General features: G+C 46.5%; 1 protein-coding gene across 2 annotated transcripts; it reads right to left on the reverse strand.

Moving 5' to 3' along the window:
- Positions 1-12,647: 12,647 nt before the first annotated feature.
- LOC149363703 (uncharacterized) lies at positions 12,648-21,242 on the reverse strand. Of its 2 annotated transcripts, XM_089569964.1 has the most exons (3): positions 21,126-21,242; positions 17,848-19,114; positions 12,648-15,191 (listed from the first exon to the last, which is right to left on the reverse strand). In XM_089569964.1, the coding sequence occupies exons 1-3, from the start codon at positions 21,234-21,236 to the stop codon at positions 13,921-13,923; spliced, it is 2,649 nt and encodes an 882-aa protein (XP_089426090.1). In that variant the 5' UTR covers positions 21,237-21,242; the 3' UTR covers positions 12,648-13,920. The 2 variants fall into 2 exon arrangements, with proteins under 2 accessions (XP_089426090.1, XP_089426091.1); XM_089569965.1 differs by lacking the exons at positions 17,848-19,114; positions 21,126-21,242 and having other exon boundaries at positions 12,648-15,305.
- Between the last annotated feature and the right edge of the window lie 4,297 nt (positions 21,243-25,539).

Consider the following 25,539-nt stretch of genomic DNA (forward strand, 5'->3'; position numbering starts at 1 on the left):
ATATGGATCGAGTTGACCTATTCATCTGCAAGTGCGCTTAAAAGGCGCATTCAAGAAGTTTGAAGGGGTCAGTCCGGTAATGCAGTGTTCGAGATTGCAGACATGCTTTCGGAAATGTGTATGAAAGTGCAGCTCGCCCTTTTGGCGGGAAGTTTGAGACTATCGGCCGGCAGATGTACTACCACATTTGCCACCTTAATTCTTACTGCAGGCCGTATCGATTTAGCGATGTGCTGAAGGAATTGAGGTGGGGGTTAGAACAGGGCGATACCCGAGGACACGATTGTGGGAAATATTGCTTCCAGCATGCCTGTGGCGCAGCTGGTATGCCGCAAGTGCTCTAAAACATGTGCACGTGCATGAGTGTACTGTCAATGGCAAGATAAATTTGCTTACCATAAGCCTTGCATTCCTCGCTCTCACAGGACAGAGAGGTGTTCGTATCTAAGATGGTTATCGTCCTGTTACCTGAAAGGAAGCACAGAGTGCAAGTGGTTTGCAAAATCGAAATTGCGACATACATACAGAACTGCGAAACACCCTCCTCAGAGCTTCTGCAATGACAGTACAAAACATGCAAAGGAAAAAAGAAACAGTCGGTAGCGCTATTTAAACAAGCGCTTGCTGCTGCAGCATAAGAAGCAGAGTTCTTACTTAGAGTGCAAATTTGTTTGGAATAGTAAAAGTCCTTGCATGCCGTGCAAGACCTGAAATGCAAATTTTTTTTTCGCCCTTGTCTATGAAGGAAAGCGGTGGCGGCGGTGGAAACATTTATTGCCAAGCAATGCAGAGGGGTCCCTCCGTTTACGTGGCACGAGACAAATCTTAGGGGGCTAGCCTTAAAGGGCAAATGACAGCCCTTGGAGGGCTATCCGCTTCAAGGCGTCGCTAATTATCCGGAGCTGGTAAGCAGCAGCGGAGCTGGCCAGGAGAGTCTCCCAGTATGACTCCGCCGTGGTTGGCGATGGAGGGTGTGGGAAGGTAGGGCATGTGAGGAGGATTTGAATAAAGTCTCCCGGTTTCCCGCAGAGCTTACAGGAGGGGAGGAACTGATCGGGGTAGCGGGCATGAGAAGAGTAGTGTAGGGAGCAGTACGGGTCTGGAGTCGGCTCCAGTGGGAGGCCTGGGTTAGGGTTAGGGAGGGAGCCGGCGGTGCATGAACGCGCCGGGTATCTCGGTAGTGGGTAAGGATATCTCTGAAGGTAAGCAGACGCTCCTGGGATGGCGGAGGTGGTCCAACTCCAGCCCGGAAAGTGAGACCTCGGGCGAGGGAGTAGACCTCCTCGTTATCCGGGAGGCCTGCGTGTGCGAGGGTCCAGATAAGGGCTACGGGGCTGGTGGGGTGGCAGCAGCGTAGAAGCCGAGCCGCAGTGCGAGATCAGGCCTTTAGCGAAACTGGATAGAGCAGATTTTGAGTCGGAGAGAATTTTGGTAGCAGAGAGGACGAGAGCGAGCGCAATGGCTCCTTCCTCTGCAATTTCTGATGGGTCTGTGGTGATGGAGCCTGATGCCAGTAATCGGGCCTGATTGTTGGCGACGGCGAGGACCATGCGGGAGCCCGACGAGTACGTTGCCACGTCCCCGTAGGCTACCTCGGAACTGTCGCCGTACAGCTTATGTAGGTTTTGGCGCGGGCTGCCTTGCGTTCTCCTTCGTGCTCCGGGTGCATGTTCTTAGGGATGGGATGGATGATGAGATGGGAGCATAGGTCTGGAGGTAAGGGGGCCTCCTCGGTAGGATGGATGGCTGGGGTGATGACTCACTGACAGAGTAGATTGCGGCTTGCCGCGGTACCTCACAGGCGAGTCAGCTGTGCTGTTAGAGTGATTTCTGCCAGCTCCTCAAACGTGTTGTGGGTACCGAGGTTGAGGAGTCGGGCAGTAGAGGTGCTGGGGGGTAGGCGGAGGGCGACATTCGTGCAGCTCCTGTGGAGCGCGTTGATGCGGTCCCGCTCCTTCAGCTTTAGGGGGAGGTAGGGGAATGAGCACGCCGTGCGGCGCGTGATGTAGGCTTGGGTGAGGCGGAGAGTGTTCCGCTCTTTCAGACCTGGGCGCCGGTTCGCCACGCGCCGGACCAGACCCAAACCCAGCAAGTCACCTGTCTAATCGGGCGTGTGGTAAAACGGAGCGGGAAAGTGGAGAGATGCAAAGCGAATGATACTTACAGACTTCCTGGACGCTGAAGCACTTGAGCAAGATGAAGCCCATGACGATCAGCGTGACCACGATCAGTACGGCGACGATGGTGACGCACGTGTTCAGAAAGTTGTCGGCCTTGGAAGGCGGAGGTCTGTGCGCAGGCAAGTGGTGGAGCTGTTTTTAGTGGTATTGAAGGACTCCGATACTGGGTTTCACGTGAAGCCGTTTCCACACGGGGCTTTCACATGAGGCTCATATACATATACATTGAAGTGAAATGCAGGGAGTCGCTTGGTCTTTAGTTCTAACCACTCCCTTACCCGATCCCACCGTGCCCTATACACTGCTAGCTTGATACCTATATGTCTCAGAAATCTAACTGTGCAGTGAAATTAGGTCCAAAGACCTTTCTAAACCGTTGAAGTCCTAGCTCTTGTAAGACAATCAGCTTGGCAGGAGGTAAAGATTAAGTTTAGAGTGAATACTGGCTGAATGACCAGTCTTCACTTGCGTGGAAGACTCAGTGCTACGAGTGCTTCTAGTCGCACAACTGATATGTTTCTAGTGAAAAACATGATGAAGGTTCACTCACGGAGCTTCCGTTTGGCGACCGGGGGCCTCCGGTGGTGCGGGCGGCATTGTTGGTCAGCTGGGAAGACTGAACGCCGCAAATACTAAGAGTCCACCTGCGCCTAAGCATATATTTGTGAGACACTCTTTCAGACCAATGGCTGGGCTCAATTGGCGCGAAGCGAGTGCTCCCTCACCGAACTCCTGACCCACCCTCTTTCGAACACTAACTAAGCGATTCGCTCACCGTCAAAAAAGCCACACTTGGGGCAACGAAGAGTTCAAAATATACCGTATGAGCGCATGATCAAGACCAAAGTCGCACTACGTCTATCCAATGGTAGCGGGCACCTAGGCCTCGCGAGCCGGTGAAAAGCACAGCGTCGCCACTACCGCCTTGCTCTAGAAAGACGCCATATATGCCAACCCTTCACGGACCATGAAGGCTTACCCAAACGGAAGTAGGTCTAGACGAGCTCTTTGAGTCCAGTGGTCAGCGAAGGCGAGGCTGGTTGGCGTTGCTGAGGGCGGCTGAGACGTCCGAGCTCGATGAAGCGTTGCCGAAGAACAGTCTCAACGCTCGTGCTGAAAGCGCGGCGTTCTTCTTTGGCTTCTTTTTCTTTAGAAGCTTCAAAATGTGCGCGCGAGGGTGCCCTATGACGGGTAATTTGGGTGTCTGCACCGGTGAATTTCATTACCTCTTTTTTTAAATTCCAAGCCGAGTTTTGGTTGCACCCACTGGGTAACGCTCTCGTGCATCGCAAGTAAGGGTAAAAGAAGTGCCGCTTGTCATCCGATACTTGCAGTAACTTTTAGCACACCAACCAGTTTTTGTCAGGCGGCCGCAGCTGGCACAGGACAGGGTTAATTGTAGAGATATGGGAGAAGCCTTTGTCCTGCAGTGAGCGTTGTCAGGCTGATGATGATGATATTTATCTTTAACCGCTATCGTGGCGCACATTTTCTCAGAGAATTTTACTATCCGCATGCCTCAGGCTGATGATGATGATGATATTTATCTTTAACCGCTATCGTGGCACATATTTTCTCAGAGAATTTTACTATCCGCATGCCTTCCACGCTGGCCAACCGTGCTAAGTTACATCGTCTCAGATTTTTGTACTTACTGTTTAATAACTGATTAATGATGTTCTCTACACACTTTGTTCATGCGATCCTTCAAAAGAAGCTGCACACAAAGGTGCACTCTCTTGAAATTTGTTTTTTGATCCAGCAATACCTTCCGATGCTCATTTTTTCCTCAAGGTGTCCTAAACTGAATCAATTGCACCCATCGATTACAGCACAGCAAAGCTTGGACAAATTGATCACGCTGGCTCAGTGCTCTGTTAGTATACACTTCTTTCGGCACGAATCTGTTAATTTTGTTATGCCGCGGTGTTTCTCCCAATGTGTATTTATGACATGCAAGTGCCGTTCTTTGTTTTGTTACATGATTCCTAATTTGTCTATGCCCCATCCGTTTCATCCCTGTCGTCCTATTGTTGAAACCGATGCAACTACACTTGTGCAAACCTTATGTTCGCATACACGCCTATAAAAATCCCCCAAATGTATTGACAGCATTTCAAAATAAATAAAATCATGGAGGAAGGAAAGCTCAAGAGACAATAAGTGTGCCGGAAGACTCGTGCTTTTGCAAGGACTATTGGGAGTCTTTGGACCTTTATTGTAAACTCTCAAGAAATGAAATAAAATAAAAAAAAAATTGGAGAGGAAGCCCGCGCCCAACCAGAGGTTATTGCAGGCGAACCAATTAAAAATAAAAGAAAAGGGGCCAACGCCCAAGAGAAAATTTAAGAAAAACCAATTACGAGAGAGGAAAAAAAAAAGAGGCACAAATGTCCTCTCCCCATTTCTCTTTAAAGGGACACTGAGGAGAAATTGAAGTTGACTTGCATCGACAGAATACCAGCTCCTGATTACAAAAACGCCACTCATACTGACAACAAAGCTCTTGTAACGTAGAAAAGAGCCAGAACCAAAATACAGGTATCGCCGCCACAGGCCAAACTCGCAAGTACAAGCGTGATGACGTCATAGGACAAAGCAGTGTTGCTAGAACCAGTGGTTCTAGAAACACTAGAACACGAGAAAGCACGAATCACTGAGGCGCAGCCAATGCATGAGCAAATCTCCTTGACGTCGCCAGATGGCGCCACGTACCCGATAGCTACGCGCGCTCCTGCAGCGCCGGGACCAATCAGCGCTTGCTCTCAGCGGTATGGGGGCTCCCGGTATTCCGCTAACGGTAACAAGGTACACGGTATGCTAAAGGCGTCTATTTGCGAGAACTTCGTTGACGACTTCGAGAACTGGATCCATTGTAACGCTGGCAAAACGCCGGTGCAAATGTAAACGAAGCGACGGCCGCAATAGCCGATAGATGCCTTCAACGTGCGGCCGGCGGTAGCTTTCTTTTCGGCTGCTGCTGGGCCGCACTGCTGGCCGCCAGAAATCACGGAGTCTGCGTTACGTCATGTGAATGTCATGTTTCACGTCACTTAGTTCTGTGTCGTCATAGCAGAATCCCAAGTTTGAATCAGAGCGGCGGGAAAAACTGTTTCAACTTCGAATCCAAATTTCTTAGAAATAAATGCATCTTTCTCTGCCGGCCAAGTGGCAACAAAGCCATGAAATGCCGAACTATCGGATTTTGCTATAAAAAAAATATTAATAGAGCTCTCCTCAGTGTCCCTTTAATCTGGTAATGAGGGACCTTCCCCGCAAGCTTAGAGAGATAGAAGGCTTAACCATCAGCCTCTACGCAGATGATGTAAATGTCTGGCTAAAGAAAGGAGGCGAATCAGAAATGAAAGAAAAGCTACAGAAGGCAGCGGATATCATTAACGAGCATGCGAAATGCGTGGGTCTCAGCTGCTCTCCGCAAAAGTCGGAGCTCTTTGTAGCAATGAGCAAGCGCAGTCAAAGGATACCGGCAATCGAGGTTACACTTGAAAATAGAACGATACCAATTGTCGAGGAAATAAGAATCCTAGGCATGTATATTAACAGAAAAGGGAAAAACAAAAGTACGCTGGACAAGCTCAAAGCGCAAGCTGAATTTGTCGTCAGAGCCTTCAGAAAGGTATCTAGAAGGGGGGAAGAACTCTCAGAGTCCAGCAAACTAAGACTCACGCAGGCCTTCATCGTTAGCAGGATATGCTACGCAACCCCATTCCTGGAAATAAACAAAACCGAAGAAAAGGCATTAGACACAATCATCAGAAAATGTGTCAAACGAGCGCTAGGGCTGCCCATTTCCACGTCCAGTGATATACTGGAGAAAATGGGCCTGCATAACAATTGGAGAGAACTGACTGAAGCGGTTAGAACATCGCAAATCGAAAGGCTAACATCCACACCCGCAGGAAGGAAATACCTAGAGCTAGCGAAATGGGTAACCGTAGATATATCACAGTGAACACCAGAACAGATCTGCGAAGAGAAATAAGAAAGCATCTTATTATCGCTCCCATACACAGAAACATGCATCCCATCCACAACAAAGGCAGAAGGAAAAGCAGGGTCGCACAGCTGGCTGCTAAGCTAGGCAAGATGCCACTGGGAACCGTGGCCTACACTGATGCCGCGGTAGGCACGCTAGGAGACACCGTCTCCGTAGCCGTCGGGGACACAGGCAGAACGTTAGGCGTTGTAAGACACCTTGACTTAAAACCCCTCGTGACGGAGGAGGTTGCAATAGCGACCGCTCTAACTCAGCCAGGTACCAAATACGTAGTAAGCGACTGCAAAGCCGCAATTAGAAATTGCAGCAAGGGACCCCTATCAAAAAATCCAACAGCCTCTCCTTGTTGGCCCTTGAATGGCAAACAGGAATTGCTATTGGCACTCTGTTTGTCAAACAAGCCAGTAAGCCAACACCAACAGATTCCTTATTGGGCCGTGTTGGCGGAACGCGAAATTATGCCAACACCAACAGAGTGGCTTGAATTGGAAAGAAAATCCTGACTGGTACAGCTGTTGGTCAAAGACGCCAGTAAGCCAACACCAATAAGTGGCTTGAATCGCAAGCAGGAAACTTGTTGGGTGAACACGCCATGTAGCCAATAGCAACGTGCAAACAGGTAAATTTGTATGCGCAGCAAAATATTGACACTGTATGCCATGAAGACAACCCGTACGGTTATATCAGTCAGCATGCTTTGCTTCGGATGGTCTCCTTCCGTGTCATAGGTAATTTTCTGTGCACTAATAGAAAAGAATCGCGGCTCGATTTTCAACATATCAACGCGATCCAGTCTCCATGCATGTGCGGTGTGTTCGTTAAAATGGGCAGTCAAGCTCGAATCAGCTTGTCAAAGTAGATACCACACTGATCAATGCATACATCGCCGATTAGCTCTATGCATCGCCGAGCTCAGTCACGCATATATTGCCTTCACGTCTACGCAATTCATTCGACGGCTGCTGGATGTGTTTTGCAAGAGTGCGAATAGCACTGGATGTTATCGTAGCGCGCAGATCTAACGCATATCGCCATGCTTCCTTGCAGTGGGTCGATGAATATGCAAGCCGACAATGTGCTGTTAAAGGCCTACTTGACCGAAATTTTTCAAACCGTAAAAAGGTTGTTTTTTCATAGTACACCCCCGTATTATGCTACCCACAAAATATTACGCTCCAGTTTCAAGCAGTTACGGTGAAAAAGGCACGCAAAATCGGAGTTTTCAATACCGAAACTGGAAAAACGGGCGCCATTGCCGCCCGCCGGAAGTGACGCATGTTTGAGACTACTCCGGACGGGTTCGGAGCGTCTGCTCGTTGCGGCTCGAGCAAAGCGCTGGTAGCGGTAGCGCGTGCAGCACTTTGTGCGATAAATACTGGTTATATGTGAAAACACACATCTTGAAACGGATGAAACGCCCTAGAAATAGTTTTAAACGTGTTTTATTTGCTGTAGTAGACTAGAAAAGTCCTGGCTCAACCTCAGATGATCGCGCCGCAATGCTTGTGAGCGCTATTTGCCTGGCAGTATTCGATTACAGCTTGTGCAAAGTTCGGATATAGCGGAGGAAGGAAGCATATTCAAATGGAGGCCAAGTAGAAGTGCTTGTATTATAAAGTCGGCTTTTTTGAGCGGGCACGCGCGTGCCAACAGCACATGTGCGCTCTGCTGTGCGTGCAATATGGTTTTTGTTGTCTTGATAAAAAAAAAATGACCTGCCTTCTCCTTTTCCTTCTCATTTTTCTCCCCCGTCGAAAGGTATTCCTGCCTGTGCACAGAAATTTGGAACAGGTGCTGTGAACGCCAGTTAAATCAATAAAAACAGATGGATGTGTAAAAAGAGAGCTGGAGAGAATTAAGTGCTGCGTTAAGCGAAAGAATATGCCAGAAGCAAAATTTTGTTGCAAAATAAATATATATTTTTCTCTTCGAGGACCGTGGCATCAGTGCGGTGCCGATGGCGGGCTGGTTTATCTTTGCGCGCCTCGGTCGGGCAATTGCCACTGCGCGTTTCGAAATACATGTCGATTCAAATGAACAAAAACTTATGCGTTGCGTTCATTACAGTATTTACCTAGAACCACTTAAATCCCGTGTACTGCAGGGACGGAAATGTTTTTCTAATCTTTTCAAACCACACAGCTGGGCAGAACGACGTGGTTGCCGAACCCCAATCGGCCGTATACGCCCACCGCGCAAATTACCGTAGGTGTCTCTAACCAAACATATAAATTTGATATTTATATGTTATGGATCACCAACTAGCCCGCACCCTTACCCTACTGAATAAAATCAAAATTCTTTGAAAAGATTATCATTCAAATAACATGCGTGCAGTTCTCTGGGGTCTTGGAGACGCGTCTCGAATGGTAACGCTGAAGTTTCCTGTAATCGACCTCAAGTGTGAATGGCGTGAGGCAGTAAGAAAGTCAACGTTTTCAGTAACGCTTGTGTGGCCTTCCAGGATTCTCAGGCCGGCCTGCAAATCTTCGAGGCAGCAGATACACTCGGCGCACGACGGCATTATTGCGCATTGGGCAGAGCTGTACCTGCAATAAACGGGTGTGCATATGTTGATTCCTTTTCAGACGAACCAGACCTCTCCTTAGACCTCTGCCTGGTGTAAATAACGTGCCGTCAAAAGGGCGTTGCTCGATGAGCAAAGCCGTCCACTTTAACTTCTGGACCGGCTTAGCTAGCTTGTGACAAGCGGTTCCCCCATCCTCTTTATTCTCCCGATTAGAGACGCCTCGAAGCCTTCGGTTCGTGGCATGCTTTGCCTATCGGGCCAGAAAGACGTAGGTGCTCTGATGCATGATGTAGACCGGGACAGGTCTATTGACAAAGCCCAACCCACAAAAGGGGTTAGCGCGAGGCAGAAGCGTCAGTCACCCGCCATTATCTTTTTTGAAGAAGAGAGGGGAATTCGCTTTAAAACCTGAGCTCCAGACAGCTGACACCAGCTTTCGAGATCGGGGGTGAAGGGCAGTGGACGAGAGGTATACATGGTACTTTCCGCATTCCTCGTATTCTCTTCCGCGGCCATGCACTTCGTCTACATGATGCCAGCAGTTTATTTTTCTCGGATACCATCGAGCTTCGCGGTGAAAACAGCCAGAAACGCGCCAGAAGAAAAGCTTACAAGGCGCGCGCACTCACTTCTGAACGCCTGAAACTGGCGAGCCGGCGATGCCGGTGTCTCAAATGTGCGTCATTTCCGGTCAGGTTTGTTAGTTGTTCAGCACACCGCTAGGGCTCTGCGTCGTCTGCTACAGAGGTTTTTGAACGCTTCTAAGTAAAATTCTAGACGCTTCACAGCCCTAATATTAAATATAAATATTGTTAATAACAAGCACACTATATCGAGCGCAAAATTAGCCGAAGTAAAGTTTCGGTCAAGTAGGCCTTTAAGGCTCGCCGCGCAGCTATATGCGTTCCTTCCTACGTATCAACATTTGTGAAATGTGCATTGCATATGAACGCGTAACAAACAGCGACCGTGACCCAGCCGGATGGTGGCATCGAACAGTCAAAACCAATCCCGCGATTGCATTTCTTTAACAAATATTGGCAAGATTATATCTGACGCCAAGTTTCGGTTCGCGGCCGACTGACAAGCGCTCAGCAATCATACGAATTCACATTAAAGCTATGCATTTGCCCTGTATGCGATATGCTTTTCTTCATCGACGCGATCCTTTCGTACAGCGTATACAGACCGCGTAATTCGTGCCAACGAGGTCATTTCGCATATGCGACAAGTAAATTACATGTCTGGACTAGTTTGAAGCGTAGCGTACGCTGGCTACATAGGCTACATACATATATAGAGGAACGTACAGCTCACGTCGACGCGCACGTTACGCGCAGTTGCCGGCTCGTTTGATTTTCCGCTTTTGCGGACCAGTACCATCTGGCAGGATAAGAAAATAAAATATTATAATGTGCCCGCCCGTGCCGTGAAGTATATGTGTGTACAGTTGTACAAGTCTGAGAACAGAACATTTAAGAACCGTCCATCTTCTTCGCACATCAATGCAGCTAATTCTCGTGCCTGCAACTAGCAGCGCACTGCCAAAGCCAAAAGTAAAGTACCACTCATAGTTCCTTAATTTAAAAGATGCATATCAGCATGAATCTGCACGCTTTTTTCTTACTAATAAAGAAAAAAGGAAGGGAAGCATATTTGTACCCTCACCTCAAGATGTAGTTCATACATGTGCACATTATTTAGAATAAATATTGTTGTTGATTGATTCAATGTGAATTAAGACAAAACAGGACACACTGTCTTCTACATTTCAAGTTGTGTCCATAACTCCAAGTACACATTACTCGGAGTAGCTCAGTACATTGTGACAAGTTAAACCTCCAATCAGCAGTTTGTTTTTCCTGCAATATTGTAAAAAGCAGATTATTCTTTACTGCTTCTTGAACAGCATACTCTCATTTTCCGCATAATAGTAAATTTATTGCATTGCTTATTCTAAGATTTAGAAAAAGAGTGATATAATTTGTGATTGATTATTTAATCTGATTAAATGTAAGTGCCACCAAAGATATAATGTTTTAAGGAAAATTGAGCCTTATAATGGCTAGCAACGCCAGATTAAGCCCCCCGTGCAATGCAAAACTAGCTATGAAATGCAACTAACAAATACTGCCATTTTCATTGCCTGCGCAAGAATGTCATCTGAAGTGACAGGTTCCGTGCACAGGAGCTCATCGGGCTCAGTGATCTTCATCACTACCATCAACCTGACTACACCCACTGCAAGACAAAGGCCTCCTCTATGTTTCTCTAATTAACCCGGTCCTTTGCCAGTTGCGGCCACCATATCCCTGCAAACTTCTTGATCTCATTCGCCCACCTAACTTTCTGCCGCCCCCTGCTATGCTTGCCTTCTCTTGGAATCCACTCCGTTACCCTTAAGGACCACCGGTTATCTTGCCTTCGCATTATATGCCCTGCCCAAGCCCATTTCTTTCTCTTGATTTCGCCTAGGACATCATTAACACCCGCTTAATCTCTCACCCACTCTGCCCGCTTCCAGTCTGTTAACGTTACACCTGTCATTTTTTTTTCGATAGCTCGCTACATTGTCCTTAAGCTGAACCCTTTTCGTTAGCCTCCACGCTTCTGCCCCGTAAGTGGGTACTGGTAAGATACAGCTGTTGCATACTTTCCTCTTGAGGGATATTGGTAAGCTACCATTCATGATCTGAGAGAACCTGCCATATGCGTTCCACCCCATTCTTATTCTTTTAGTGATTTCCCTCTCATGATCCGGATCAGCAGCCACTACCTGCCCTAAGTAGACGCATTTCCTTACCAGTTCCAGCGCCTCACTAGCAATTGTGAACTGCTCTTCTTCCCTTGCGAGACTGCTCTACATTACTTTGGTTTTCTGCATGTTCAGGCCTACCGTTCTGCTTGTATAACTCATTGATCATGCTTTGCAGCTCATCTCCTGAGTGACTTAGCAAGACAGTGTCATTGGCGAAACACTGGATTGCATTATCAGCTCAAGAACACAGCAACTTTTCTCCATCAAAGGACCCCCTTCCAGCCGTTGACTTTCTCCGATTTTCATGACCCTGCTAGAGTGACAATGCGGAGAGGGGACTACCCTTGACCTTGGAAGGGGGGAATAATCCCCTTCCACGTCCCACTCCCTGCATTGTCATGCTAGCAGGGCCATGAGAATCTGCAGACAGCATTGCCTGAAAGGGGGTCCTTTGACGAGGAAAAAGCTGCGTTATTGACTTGAATCCTACTACAGGGGCCCTTAGGGGAAAATTAGCAATGATGCTTCTCATGAGAGATATGTGTGGTATATACAAACAGCCTTTGTCAAATTTTGGAACCCTGAGAGGTTTGCTTCAAAACCATGGGGCTCTTGTAGCATACATGGAAGTCCCAACTTTTGGAAGGGGAGGAAGTTCCTCTTAGCAACTAGAGATTTGGAAGGCCAGGGATACTTAACGACCCACACGGCACAGCCCAAAACAGCCAACAAGGAACTTCCCTGTACTGATGTGGCCCCCAAAACAAGAAAACAACACAAGTTTGCCACAACTATGCACTGTTCATTTCAGGATTGGAAGTTTGATGAAAATTTTCATTCTGTAAGATGCCTTAACTTGCTTGCACACAAGACCGGCGCTGCAAAATGCATTTTGCTGCAGAAGGCTTATATGCATCAAAAAGATACCAGATCGCTTAGCCCCTCTTTTGCTTGAAAAATGAAATCGGGAATTGTTCATCATTCAGATAGCCAAGAAAAAAAAGGATGACAGCAAATAAAAAAATGAACACCTTTCTGTGGGCAACACAAAAGCAGGAAAATCAAATGAGAACTGTATACTCAAGCATATTAAGGACTTACAATTTCAACCAAATCATTACAAACTATGGTTTTGCTTCAATGAAAATGTGACGTACGACATAACATGGTAGAAAGCTTGTTTATTCAGCACACAAATAATGCGAAATCCCCAAAGGCTTACATCAAACAAGGCACCATATGATAGCGTTTGGTCAACGCTTTGCTAAAAAGGTACACAAGACTAAAAATCACAGGATGGTAAACAGACTGAACTCTGTTGATATAATACGGGTTGCCTGACTGACTGAAATGAAAGGAGTCACATTTTATGGCTTGGTGAGGCAAAAGTCAGGCAAAGATACCTCCCACAGTGGCTGATTTGCTGTGGCATACAGTTGTAGAGCACAAGGTTGCAGGATCAAATCCTAGTTGCTCTGGTCACATCTCAGTGCCACTCAAATGTGAAAACACGTATGCTGCGCATTGTCAGTGCACGTTAAAGAACCCTAAATGACCAAATTATTCAAAAGCCCTCCACTATGGTGTCCCTTTCTTTCTTCCTTGTTTCACTGCCTGCTTCACCCTTTCTCTTATGACACAGTTCAGATGTTTAGTGTAGGACAGTGTACAATCAGTAAGTAATCAAACGTGAACAACACTGAAATGCAGAGACAAGAATGCAAACGTATCAGCTCTGAGAGACAATGTACAAACAAGGTTGATTACCACTTCTGAAACACAATCTTGGCACTTTCTAAGTGAAATTCAGATGTGCTAGTATTGAGATTTCCCTTGCTGAGATCTTCTCATTTCGCTGTTCATGTTTCAATCGTCATGTTTAAATACTATTTGTTGACAAAAGTACCACTGCTTTCCTCATAAATAATCTGCATTTGTATCTTGGATACAATAAGAAACAAGTGGCAGCCTCAGAACTTTAAAAATGGACCTAACTGCAGGCTCAAAGTTGCAAACTAGCTCATTAAATTTTCACATCACGGTGTGACGACAGCTGACATGGAGGTAGCTTTCTCCTGAATCAAGAATAAAAGGACAGAACAATAAAAATAGATGGGCTTTCGCGCCTTTGGCCAATATAGTTTCTTATCACAATAAGCTTAATTCCGCAGTGCAAAAAGCAACATCTCTTTCAGTCGTCAATTAAACTCCACTGGACTCGACAACCAAAAATAAAAAAGAATTTCAATGCTCAAAATGTGAATAAAATGGCCGAGTTGTTCACTGATGTACAAATTTGTACAAGGGACCAAGGCCTTGTCTGATGTTTATCATTTAGCATTGGCCTCCTGTTAGACACTGTCTGAGGATCAAATAAAGCAAACAAAATTTTTCATGACTCACTGGCACACAGCTAAATTTGCCATGAAAGCATCTAGCATCGTTCTTGCTCATTTCCGACCTCACACAAATATGAAACGTTATCTATGTTTACAAACACACACTGTGCAAGAACATCTTCAGTAGAAAACAAATGGTGGTTTTCTGACAGCGGTGGATGCACACAAGGCACAATATGGGGCACATAATGGGACACATTTGGCACGATGAGCATTTGTTGGCAGTGAAAATAAATGGAATTCTGAGCCACATAAATACCAAGTATATATGAGTAGGTGCCGTCCTTCATCTTTACATAACATGTACAGCTCTTCTTAGGTACAACATAGTCTGCGGCATGAATGATGATGCTGCCCACCTGTGCGCGAAAATACTTGGAAATGCTAGGTACGCAAGCAAATCTCTCCTCGAAGAGTTTTTCAAGACTCTGCGACAATTCTCGAATTGGCTGAGCAGCTCCAAGAACACACGTTTGAAACCACCTTTTGCTCTTGGATTCTAGTTCACATTTAGCAGCTGCAAGGCGGGCTGAAAGTTGTAACTCTCTACTTAAAAATCCATATGTTTGATGCATGATGCACCTTTCTGCCACCTGCATTGGCACAGATTTTGCAGCCGAAACAAGCTTCAAGGCTCGGCCATTAGAATCCTCAAAGGGGAATGTTGAAATGCCCCAAAGTGGGCCGAACATCCGTGTTGCCTTTGGTAAGTGAAGCAGCTGATGAACGTTAAACGTTGCTGCTGCCTCTCCATAGAGTTTTGTGACTTGTGTAGCAAATTGGAAGAGCAGCTTTTCTGCATCACTAATATCACTTTCATTGACCACATCCTTCAATAGCAAGAAAACTGCTTTCACAAGAAGGGCAAAATGGGACACACATGTATGCACAAGAAACCCTGAAAGACATGGCAAGCTATAAAATAGTAGCCAGTACCGCCACTCTGTGGCCTTCCAGAATGCACGTTCTGAAAGTGGCCGTGGCATCCTTGCAAATGTGATTGGAGGTTTTATGCACCGTAGCCTCGAATCCAAGATGTTAATGTGCCTGCCAATATAGAAGGCCGATCCCGTGGCTGAAAGCCACAGCTCAGTCAGCTGCTTGGTCACACCCTCCAGCACACAATGCATGTAGTCTGGTGGTAGTCCCCAGACAAGGTCCAGACCCTTGAGCTTCATAAGAAAAGATGGGCCTTTCATGCCAAAGATTGCAGTCTTCTCCAGCGTTGACCGAAGCATCGCATTAAGCACACCTGCATGCGTCCTCTCAGCAGCCACCTGACCATGACAGGGAAACTTCACTGTTCCTGGACAAAAACATATTCACATTTGTCATTACGGTGGCTGCTTAGGCAGCTTGGAATACATTTTTCTTTCACTACATCAGTTTACGGCATAATAAATAGTTGAAACTGCACCCTTGTGTGCATTGTTATTTTAATTCTAGTTTACTAATTGTTTACTAGGTAAGAAGCAAAAGCAGCGAGGCAATATGTGCATCTCTGCTGACGTCTCGTTGCCTGCCACAGTCACTTGCATGCAATGTGTGCGAATGACAGGGGTGCTTGCTGTGCACAATCAGGAGTGAAGAGGGCGATCTGAATCACTATGGGAATGCCAAGATGTCAGCATGAGTGAACTTCTCTTTGCACCTCCTCGAAAGTTGTGAAAGCTTAGTGGTTGAGCTACTTGTGAGGATAGCAACCAGAATGCGGACATGCGTTAGATGTGACTTAGCCATGCACTTGCAGTGAAGTTCGCCGTACCTTCAATGAGAATCGGCCGGGTAGCTCGGGTGTATCTTTAGACACTTCAATAAAAAAAAAGCTGGGGATCCTGCCTTCCCAATCAACCTGCTGTCATGGCAAGCAGCTATACATGATGGCGATAATCCACCATGTAATGAAAGTCACACTGTTCTCTTCTGAAGCCTGGTAAGTTGTTACAACTGCAACGGATTATAAATATCGGTGAGCTGCTTGCTGCTCAACATTGGGTAAAAAGGCTTCTCTCTAAAACACCTGTTAACAGGCTCTTTAAAAATTGTAGTAAAAAATTGGATGGAAATTAACTCCTTTTTTTGCTGCACATAGAATAGTATGCAATGTTTAATGTGGTTGCTTCATAAAAACCAATTTTCATTAAGAAAAAAATCCACGGATAATTCCCATTGAAAGTCACAATAAATACAACGCTGTCCTTCATGTTTGATTTTTCATTCGACTTGCTATCTTTTCTTTTTTTCTGAGCACACATATTTCCCAGGGCAGGTTGCATCTACATTCACCAGATATAAACGTTTGCTTAGACTTCACCTGTAAAATTTGCAACAGGCACCATGCTTCACTTATCCAGCCAGAGCTTTAGCTCTGTCCAAGCACAGATTCTACATGAGCAGGTTGCTATCAATCTATTTCACTCTGCTCATTGTACTTGAGATATCATGGTTTTTCTGGCAACTACCGTAGCAACATTGGGCAGCATTAATTGGTAACAGTTTCCGAATCAAAAAGTACTTTAAGAACAGAATGCCATTATATTGTAACAGTTGTTACACTGAAAGGGAACAGCAGCGGCTGAACGAGGGCACCAGAGAAAACCGACCTACACTTCAGCGTCGTCTACTTCTACCCATTGCGATCGCTTTCTTCTTCTACTTAATCCTCATGTCAATATTACATTTCTAGTCTTCGCATCAAGATGAAAAGCCTACACTGTGTTTTATTTCCAATCAACAGTATCATATCATGCATGCTATTGGCACAAACTTAGCAATGATTAAGTTCCTACTCGAATGAAGCCATTTTGGCCAAAAGGATGCTCTACACCTGCCATCCAGCTGCGTATCCACACTTGTGAAACGAGGCAAGCTGAGCAGGTCTACAAAACCATTTGCCATCATGATTGTTTAGACAAATTCCCAATCCATGAAGCAGTTACCTGAGCAGCTAATAGACTAGCAACCAAACCATGCAGTATAATGTGCAGTGCCCTATGGGTAACTCTAGTTTCACTTAGTCCGACCTGGTATGTGTTAGAAATTTGACCGAGTCCAAGAATCCACACCACGCCATCATTGACACAAATGACTCCTATCTTTTGCAGGTTCTTGTTAACTGTGCTTCAGTGTTGGTGTATTGTTATCTCTCAAGACTACTTGTGGCATTTGCCAAACAAAAGAATGCAGTGCTTCAGTAAGCCCAGCATATTTTAACACTGCTTATATTGCAAATTACGACAGATTGCAAGTTATTTTTACTTCGATTGAATTTTCCATATTTCTTCCCAACGGGTCCCTGCAGTGACTCGTCCCTAAAATAGTGGCTCCAGCCAAAACAAAATAAAAAAATGAAGTAGAACGAGTGATATCCGGCACCTGCTTGGCATTGACAGGCTCAAACCGATCTGAAGCGAACAATAGGGCCCAAAGTGGAAATTTTTGATAACAAAAAACAATAGACCTCTCCCTGATGTAAACAGTGTGACGTCAAAAAGGTGTGCCCCGATGGGCAAAATCGTCGACTTTCGGTTCTGAACCGGTTTTTCAGGTGCCGAGCATTCCCCCACCAGCTTTGTTCCCTGATTCGAAACGCCTGGCAGCCTTTCTTCTCCCTGTGAGAGCCCCCTCGGTATGGCGCATGTTTTGCCCATCGGACCAGAAACACGTGCGTTGATGACGCAGGCCGGGAGAGGTCTATTGAAGAAAGAATTAGAAACAGGTACACATGGGCACGCTTCCCAAGCATATTTCAAGCAAGTTATGTTGACAAGATCAGACAGAAAGCAAAGGCTAGCCCAACACCACAACACGCCTCTCCCCCTATAAAGCAGCAGGCATTAGTATGAACTGAGTGTTCAGCCTTGAACACTGCTTAGCCACATCAGCTGCCCAGGCACATTTAAAAACTATATTTATTACAAAAGAAACGTTTTTGATTAAAAAAAAATACGATCCACACTCACCGTCAATAGCTGTGCCTTTTTCCCAACACCAACTGCAGCCAAAATACCCGTTGAATTGTTTCATGTTTAATAGGGCCGCTCTGGCTGGGGAGTCCACACAGCAGGTGACAGCATGAACTGCAGACTTTACAGCTGTCCCAGCATGGTACCATGTCAGCTTCCCAATACTGCAAACCTCTTCAACAAACCTCTTCATAAAAAGGTGCATTGGGGGGTGAGTTTTTGAAAACCATAAGGCTGAAATGGTCACATTCTGCCATTTCAGTTGAAATGGAAGTTCGTTAATTACAAAATGGATTGGCCATATTGAAGACTTGCTAGATTCAAACACTGGTGCCCCATCCGTGTTGAAAGTGAGCGTGAGATCAGACCAAGTCATGTTCAAGTGGTTTCTTGTGCTCCTGTACAGGTCACCATCCGTGATGTCGGCATAAGTTCCTGGTTTGTGACATCTTGTCGCTATTTGCTGGAGATTTCCAAAAAGAGGCCCACTTGTTTGCTTCACCAAGTCAAGGATTTGCTGTTTCAAGTCAAACATCAAAAAAAAGCTTCCAGTGTTGATTAAAGTCTGCACTATCTTTTGGACGCCACATGACTTACATTTAACAGCTGTTTTTTTTCCAAGGCTCAACAAAGTCCCAAGGTAATCATAGCATGCCGAACAAAAAAAGTGTAGCTTCAGTGCTTCCTTTTGATTTTTCCACAGCTTCCTGAAGAAATAAGTGGTGCCTGGTACAACTTCTGACCCAAACAAAGCATTAATTAAAATCAGCAGACCTCTTACTTGTGCCCATGTTAGACCTGCATTTACAACATAAGCTAAAACCAACAAGAGTGCTTCTGCTTTCGTTGTTGTTTGGTGCGGCAGAGTCTCAGCAGACAATCTTTCAAACTGTTCCTGGAAGTCATAGGTTAATCTCTCCGCGTCAGGATCATCAACTTCACTTTCTTCATTATTGTCCTCACTCCTGTTCGCGGCAGCAGGTACGTCTTCTTCACTGCCTCCAGGTTGGGTGGGCTCTGGTTGTGAGCATGCACCAGTTTCGGGTATGCTGGTCTCCCTCTCAGAGCATGGGCCGATGTTCTCATTAGCACAGCTGGCGTTATGTGCTCCATCGCCTCCGCTGTTGGGTGACAATGAACCCACAGCATCTGGAGAATCCTGACTGGGGCTTCTACCTTGCAAATCCTCATTTTGTAGGTGTGAGCATGAATCGGCACTTTGTAAAGCTCTGGGAGGACCACTCACATTTAGTGCAGTGTCATCCTAAAAATAAAAAAAGAAGCAGAAATTACAAGCCAAACACAACCAACAATTGGCATGCAAGATAAAAAAGAAAAGTGAATGCGAACTGTTACTAAAGGGATCCTCACGTGCCTTCTTGCAGGTAGTGATGCCCATTACAAGTGTTTGAAAAGCAACTATGACAACACAACCAAAAAAATTGGGGGGACACTTGAGCTCCACTTTTAAGGGCATGACGCGATAGCGTTAATGCCTCAAGTCTGCGGCACCCCTTGCGGATCGTTGTTAACGTGCATGCACTTTGCTGCTAGCTTAATCACTAATCCCTTAATTTGTGCTGCCATTATCTCAAACATATTCATTAGCATACAGTCATCAACTACTCAAATAAATCTTCTCAATTTCAAGAAAAAGAACCAGTTCAATTTTTACATATGGGAAATTTTTGTAAAAGAAAGAAAAAAAAAGGATATCATATCATGTAAAAGACCCGGCATAGCTATAAAGCCCTGCCTTAACCAAGCTGTACAAACACGGCTTCCTGGCCTAGGGGTAACATGTCCGACTTGGGATCTAAGGGTCCCAGGTTCAACTCGCATCTCACAAGAGCTACCAGAGTTGGCAGCTCCTTCAAACACCGATATATCATGTAGCCTGCAGACATCAAGCAAACTGCCTACCAATCAGCGCCGTGCCATGTCACCAATCTGATTGCCTCCGGCCAGAGGCATGCTCGTGATTTTCCGCTCACAATGTCGACAACACTAACAACACATTTTTTGCTAAACAGGGCGCTTAATGCCAATGCATTAATAAATATAAATATTCATTATCACAAGTGAGGGCATGTTTAGCTCAAGAACAGTCCTTATTCTGCCCATGTAACTACTACAATCTATTGAGCTCAGTAAACACATGCTTTATTTAACCTACCACCTAAGCTACTCAGGTAATTGTGATTTTCTAGCAGTGCAGGGCCCATACGAAGGTGAAATTAGGATAGACAGCGAGTCCTAACCAGCCACTGCCTGTGGTTTGCAAGCCTGTCCCAACGTACAACAAAGGGGGTGCAAGAGAACTTTTCATTCTTCTGTCAACTGATGCGAAAGAAAGCTAGGCTGCCAAAATGACTAAGACAAGCAAAGGTGCACTGCAAACCTTTAGGACACCGCTGGCACCTATGCAAGGCAATTTTCTGTGAGTAACATTCAAATACACAACAGTGACCACAAGCTGTGCCAGAATCTTCATAGAGAGGTGGCAAGTTAAATTTCGGACAAGCGTGATGCCTGTCACATTCGTGCACGTGGACAAAAAATAAAACAGCAAACAGTGGCGATAGCTTCACATACTGACCAGAGAGAGAGCCTAACGAAGGCTAAATTGCCAATATTCATCCTCTTTATCAGGATCTCAAGGAAGTGTTCAGCAAATTTTTTATGCGGGCCGACAACTTTCAGGCCAAAATCCCCACCTCTTACCTCTCTTTGGCACCGTCACTGAAGCTAACAGCTACCAGTTAACATTTTTAAGTAGAGAGAGACCGAGACTCCCTAGAATTTTTCAAGGCCACTTATGTGGTAATACACTAATAATAAAGCAGCAGTAAATGACATCATCAGTAGCACATGGCTCATGTCTTGCACACAGTCTTTTTTTCCTTTACTGGTGGTCTGTTTTGGTGGTCTGTTAAGTTGAATATATTATGTAGTGAGACAGCAGATAACCACAGGCAAACAAACTTTGTGCTTAGCAACTACATTGTAGTTGGTTTCCTGTTTTTGGGGCTTATTTTTCTTTCTATTTGTTTTGAGACTTCAATGTGACTCTTGGAGCATGACAGAGTGGTAAACATGGTAGAAATTTTGGGTTTCCTTGCTTATATAACCTGACATTTCACTTGATCCACAAAAAAAAAGCAGTGTGAACTTTGTGCCTTGTGGTGTTGCTTTTCCTTTTTTGCTGCCTGGTCCTTGTCATGAACAGACAACTTTCCTAGATATGAATAAACTAGCTTGGAAGAATTTCTTACCGGACCCATAACATGTGGAGAATCGTGACTGGGACTGCTTCCTTGAATGTCCCCATCTTGCCGGTCTGAGCAGTAAATGCCACTCTGTAAAGCCCTGGAAGGATCATTCATGATGAGTGGTGCGTCATCCTAAAAAATAGGAAAGGAAAAAACAATACTATAAACTGTTGGCATGGTTAATGAATGTCTGCTACCCTGCGATTCTTCATCTACCTTTTTACAGTAGCCATCAAATGAAACGCGGACAGAAAAGAATTCGCCGCTGGAGAAGATCTACAGATAAGACATACCTTTAGCTACCGCACAGCGGTCTCCGCGCCATTTCTAAGGAAACTTCTAAAGGCTAACTCTCTCGTTTTGCTGCTCCCTTTCAAAGTGTCTTCTCGGTCTTTAATTCAACGCTGAGATAAACGCACGCGCACATACGATAGGTAGACTTTTTGAGTCGATCTTTCCTGCATGTTGCAGAGCTTGTGTGGAAAATTTTGCGCGCTCTAGTATTCAGTGACCCAGTAGATGCTCGCTGTTCCCGATTTCAACTGTCTGTGCGTACCTTATTTTAATACAGACGCTAACTTACACTGCATACACGCGCACACACTTACACACGCGCGCGCGCGCGCACGCACACACACACACGCACACACACACACATACACACACGCACGCGCACACACACGCACGCACGCACGCAAGCACGCGCGCGCATGCACGAGCGCGCACATAATCTATACATACATACCTTAACGGCACCCCTTTTGCGTCTGTTCCGGATGTTCCAGAGGGTTTGTTTGGGAATTTTTCCGTTTGAACCAGGTTCCAAGTATTGCCTGTAGCGCTTTCGTGACTTCTGTGACATCGCGAAGTTGGCTGCTAATACGCCCGGTGCCGAAAACCGTTCCCGCTCGTTGAATCTTCAGAAGACGCTACGGCCGTCACTGTACTGTCACTCCCTGGCTACAGTGAACTACTGTACCCTGGCTCCGTGCAAAAGCGATCTTCCCGCCATCATGCCGCCACCACGTGCAGTGTTGCCACCTCTATTTCCGAGCATTCCACCAAAATGTTTTCAAATATTCGCTAATAATCCGCTAAACATTTTTGGAAAACACCAAAATATCTGCTAATATGTACTGCGATGCTAGATGTAAAAATACTTGCACTGCGTCTTTCCTTGGCTTAGAAATGCAAGCAAATATAGCGATCCAGAGTTAGAACTGTGATCAAAAAAAGGGATTCCTTAAGCAAAAACGAAACCCCACGAATTTCGATGGAGGCGAAATATAATAGAAGCCCGCGTACGATGTCAGTGCACGTTAGAGAACCTCTGGTCCCCTGTTGGTCGAAATTTCTGGAGCCCTTCACTACGGCGTCTCTCATAGCCTAGTCGCTTTGGGACGTTAAACCCCATAAACCAAACTAAACGAAACCAGAATGCGCATCGCCGTTTGAAGCGGCGTCTGCTTGTGCGCGTATCACAACCAGCCATGAACATGAGGTCAAGGAAAAGGTGGCATATTTTATCCCGCAACTGTGGCTAGGAGGAAAGAGCATTTTCTTCAAGCGTTCAGTCAGATTGCTTTTTGAGCAACATTCGTTGGCAGCGTCCAGGGCAGCTTGTACCGCATCGTTCCTGCGAGCGTTCCTGCCAGCAATTTTGTTTAAAGGCGTGAGTAAAGAAAACCAAACATAAGTAGGCTGTAAGGTAATCCTGTTCTCCTCAAATACACAGTCCGAAATAACCCATATAAAAAGTACTCCACAAGGGCCATTCTTCATAGGTTTATTTTACCGGGCGCTTCAGCGAACACTTCCGAAATTTTTACATTGCCTCGCGCATCGCACGTTCCTTGGACTGGAATGTTGTTACAAGTGACGACATTGCTTCACTGTGGTTAATGACATACATTGACAAATATTTTGTTACTGATATGTCAGTTGATTCGTCAACAATGATTCTGTATTTGCTGTTGCCAATGATGAAAGGTCCTCTTTAAAGGGTCCCTGAAAGGGGTGTCTGAGGTTGGCAAACAAATACTTGCATTATGTAGAGCGTAGGCCACTGAACGTTCATGCCGCGTACAATACATCAAAGGCGAGTAGATAATTTACAATACATTTTCAAAAACTACCTCTCCCGAGCCTCGCGGCGACCAGCGGCGGTGAACTTCCGCCCGAATCCGTACTCAGTTTGTACTCTTTACGTCACAAGTGCTGGGCTATGATTGGTTCGCGGTGCCAACGTGAAATCACGCATTTAACGAACTAGAAGCTCTAGATACTTCACACTCTTACTCTTTTCGGAAACATTTCGCATTTCAGCAAGCAGAGTTGTCGTTTATATGAATGTTTACGCAGTTATTGTGTGTTCGATGTCAGAAATTAGTACTGCACTTCCGGTTTACAATGTTTTCGTCTGCTCGTGCCGCTTGTGTCACTCCGCCGGCGCCGCCGTCGAGCCGAATCGAGAATCGAGGTGCGATTTGGAGTCACCGCACTACTGATTTCTGTCGCGACCTCCGTCGCATGCGCAATCAAAATGGACCGGTCGTGCTGTGTCGTTGGTTGCAAAGCCAGGGTTCGGCAAGATGTTGCCCTTCGGCACTGTCTGCCGATAGATGGAAGTGAGCGAGCCGTCGTCGTCGTCAGGATTCAGCGCTCGATTTCTGAACGGCGTGTCCTTAAAAGCTTGGCCGACGCGCTGCACCGATCGTCGCTTGCGAACTGCCGCCCCACTACAAGCAGGGAGACACGGAGCGGTGAGCATCGCTGCGCCGCCCTACCCAAGCTCCGCTCACAACCGGTGTCGCACTTCGCCGCCGTGCAGCAATGCCTGAGCGCTGCTTGGGATGGTGTACAAATATCACAAGGCAAGATCGCCTTGTTATCAGAAATACTTCTCGAGCAGCGACAAAGCACGCCTGCTTATGTTGCGAGCTTTCGGCAACGGCACCGCTCGCGGGCGCTCAGGGCGACGAGCTCTGCTGCTGCCTGGCTGCCGTGGTCGTCGCTAGGCCTATTGCCTCTTTGGCATCGAAGCTGCAGCGGCCGGCGCTTCGGAAGTCGCCTAAGCTATAATACAAGGCTTACTCTACACATCGCTTTGCAGTCAACAGCATCATCTCATAATAAAATAATAGTATGGTCACTTTCCGCGACTCCTTCTGCAGCGAAGCGAGCGGGCGCCAGGCGAGTCGGACCCCACGTCGGGCCAGCGGCAGCTGCGAGACGGTTGTGGCAAGAAATTTGCTCGTATCACAGTCGTTACCTTTACCAGCAGCTCAGTATTGGACAGCGATCCTCAAAAATGACACATTTTTCACATTTCTTATCCCAGGGTTTATTATTTACGTCAAGAACACTCTTTAGCTCGTTTTTATGTCGCCGGCAGACGGGGATCCAGGCTGGCCGGCCGGCCGGCATGCTCGGCGTACATCACGTTCGCACAAGAAAATGCAAAACAGCCATATGATACCAGCGAGGATGCGTCCTAGATTCGAGCAACGAAAATATGTCTGTGCAAAAGTGGATCTTTCGGCAACGACACCGCCTGCGGCAACGCCGCGCGACGAACTGCGCGCTGGTCCCAGGCTGCCCTAGTCGCGTCGCTAGGCCTATCTGGTTTCGCATTGAAACCGCAGCTGACGGCGCTTCGGAAGTTGCCTGCGCTATAATAAAAGGCCTACTATTCACATCGCTTTACTGCGAACTCGTCCCATAATAAAAGATATGTTCGATTTCCACGATGCCTTCAGCAACGGAGCTAGCAGACGGTAGGCGAACCGCACCAAGTAGCAGAAGCACCAAATCGGCTGTTGGATGAAATTTGCTTGTATCGCTGAAATTTGCTTGTATCGATGAAATTTGCTTGTATCAGAAATTATGCATTTTTGACATGCATCTATCCAAGGGCTTGCTATGGACGAGAACAAACAATACTAGCGCGTTTTTCAGTCGCCGGTGGCCGGCATCAAGGCTGGCAGGCCGGTCCGGCGTGGCTCGGCCCCGAGCGCCCTGAGCAGCGCGCTGTACGGCATCATGACGCTGCCGCTCTCCGCACTCGTATTGGCTCCCGCTTCCCGTCGTTGCGTTTTCCGCGCGCGGCTTGTCGTAGACATCCAGCAGGTTGGACGCAGGCGACGAGCTGCGATCGGTTGTTACGACGTCGTTCACAACGGCGCGCCGCAGCGAATCGCACACACTTTTCGCACATGTGTCCCCGCCTTAAGGCTGAAATCCCATTTCGGCACTCATCCGCAAAAGTCGTTCCTTCAGCTCGGGGTCTATAGTACGAGAGAAGCCGCAGCGACGGTTGCGAGACACAGGTGAACGTAGCAGACAGCGGGAAAGCGAGCGAGCGAGCGATCGAGCGAAAGAGCGCGTCAACCGGAAGTAAACAAACCGATCTCGTCGA

Source organism: Amblyomma mixtum, chromosome 2 (genome assembly GCF_055824585.1).
Source record: "Amblyomma mixtum isolate Tamu chromosome 2, ASM5582458v1, whole genome shotgun sequence".
Taxonomy (NCBI): Eukaryota; Metazoa; Arthropoda; class Arachnida; order Ixodida; family Ixodidae; genus Amblyomma; species Amblyomma mixtum.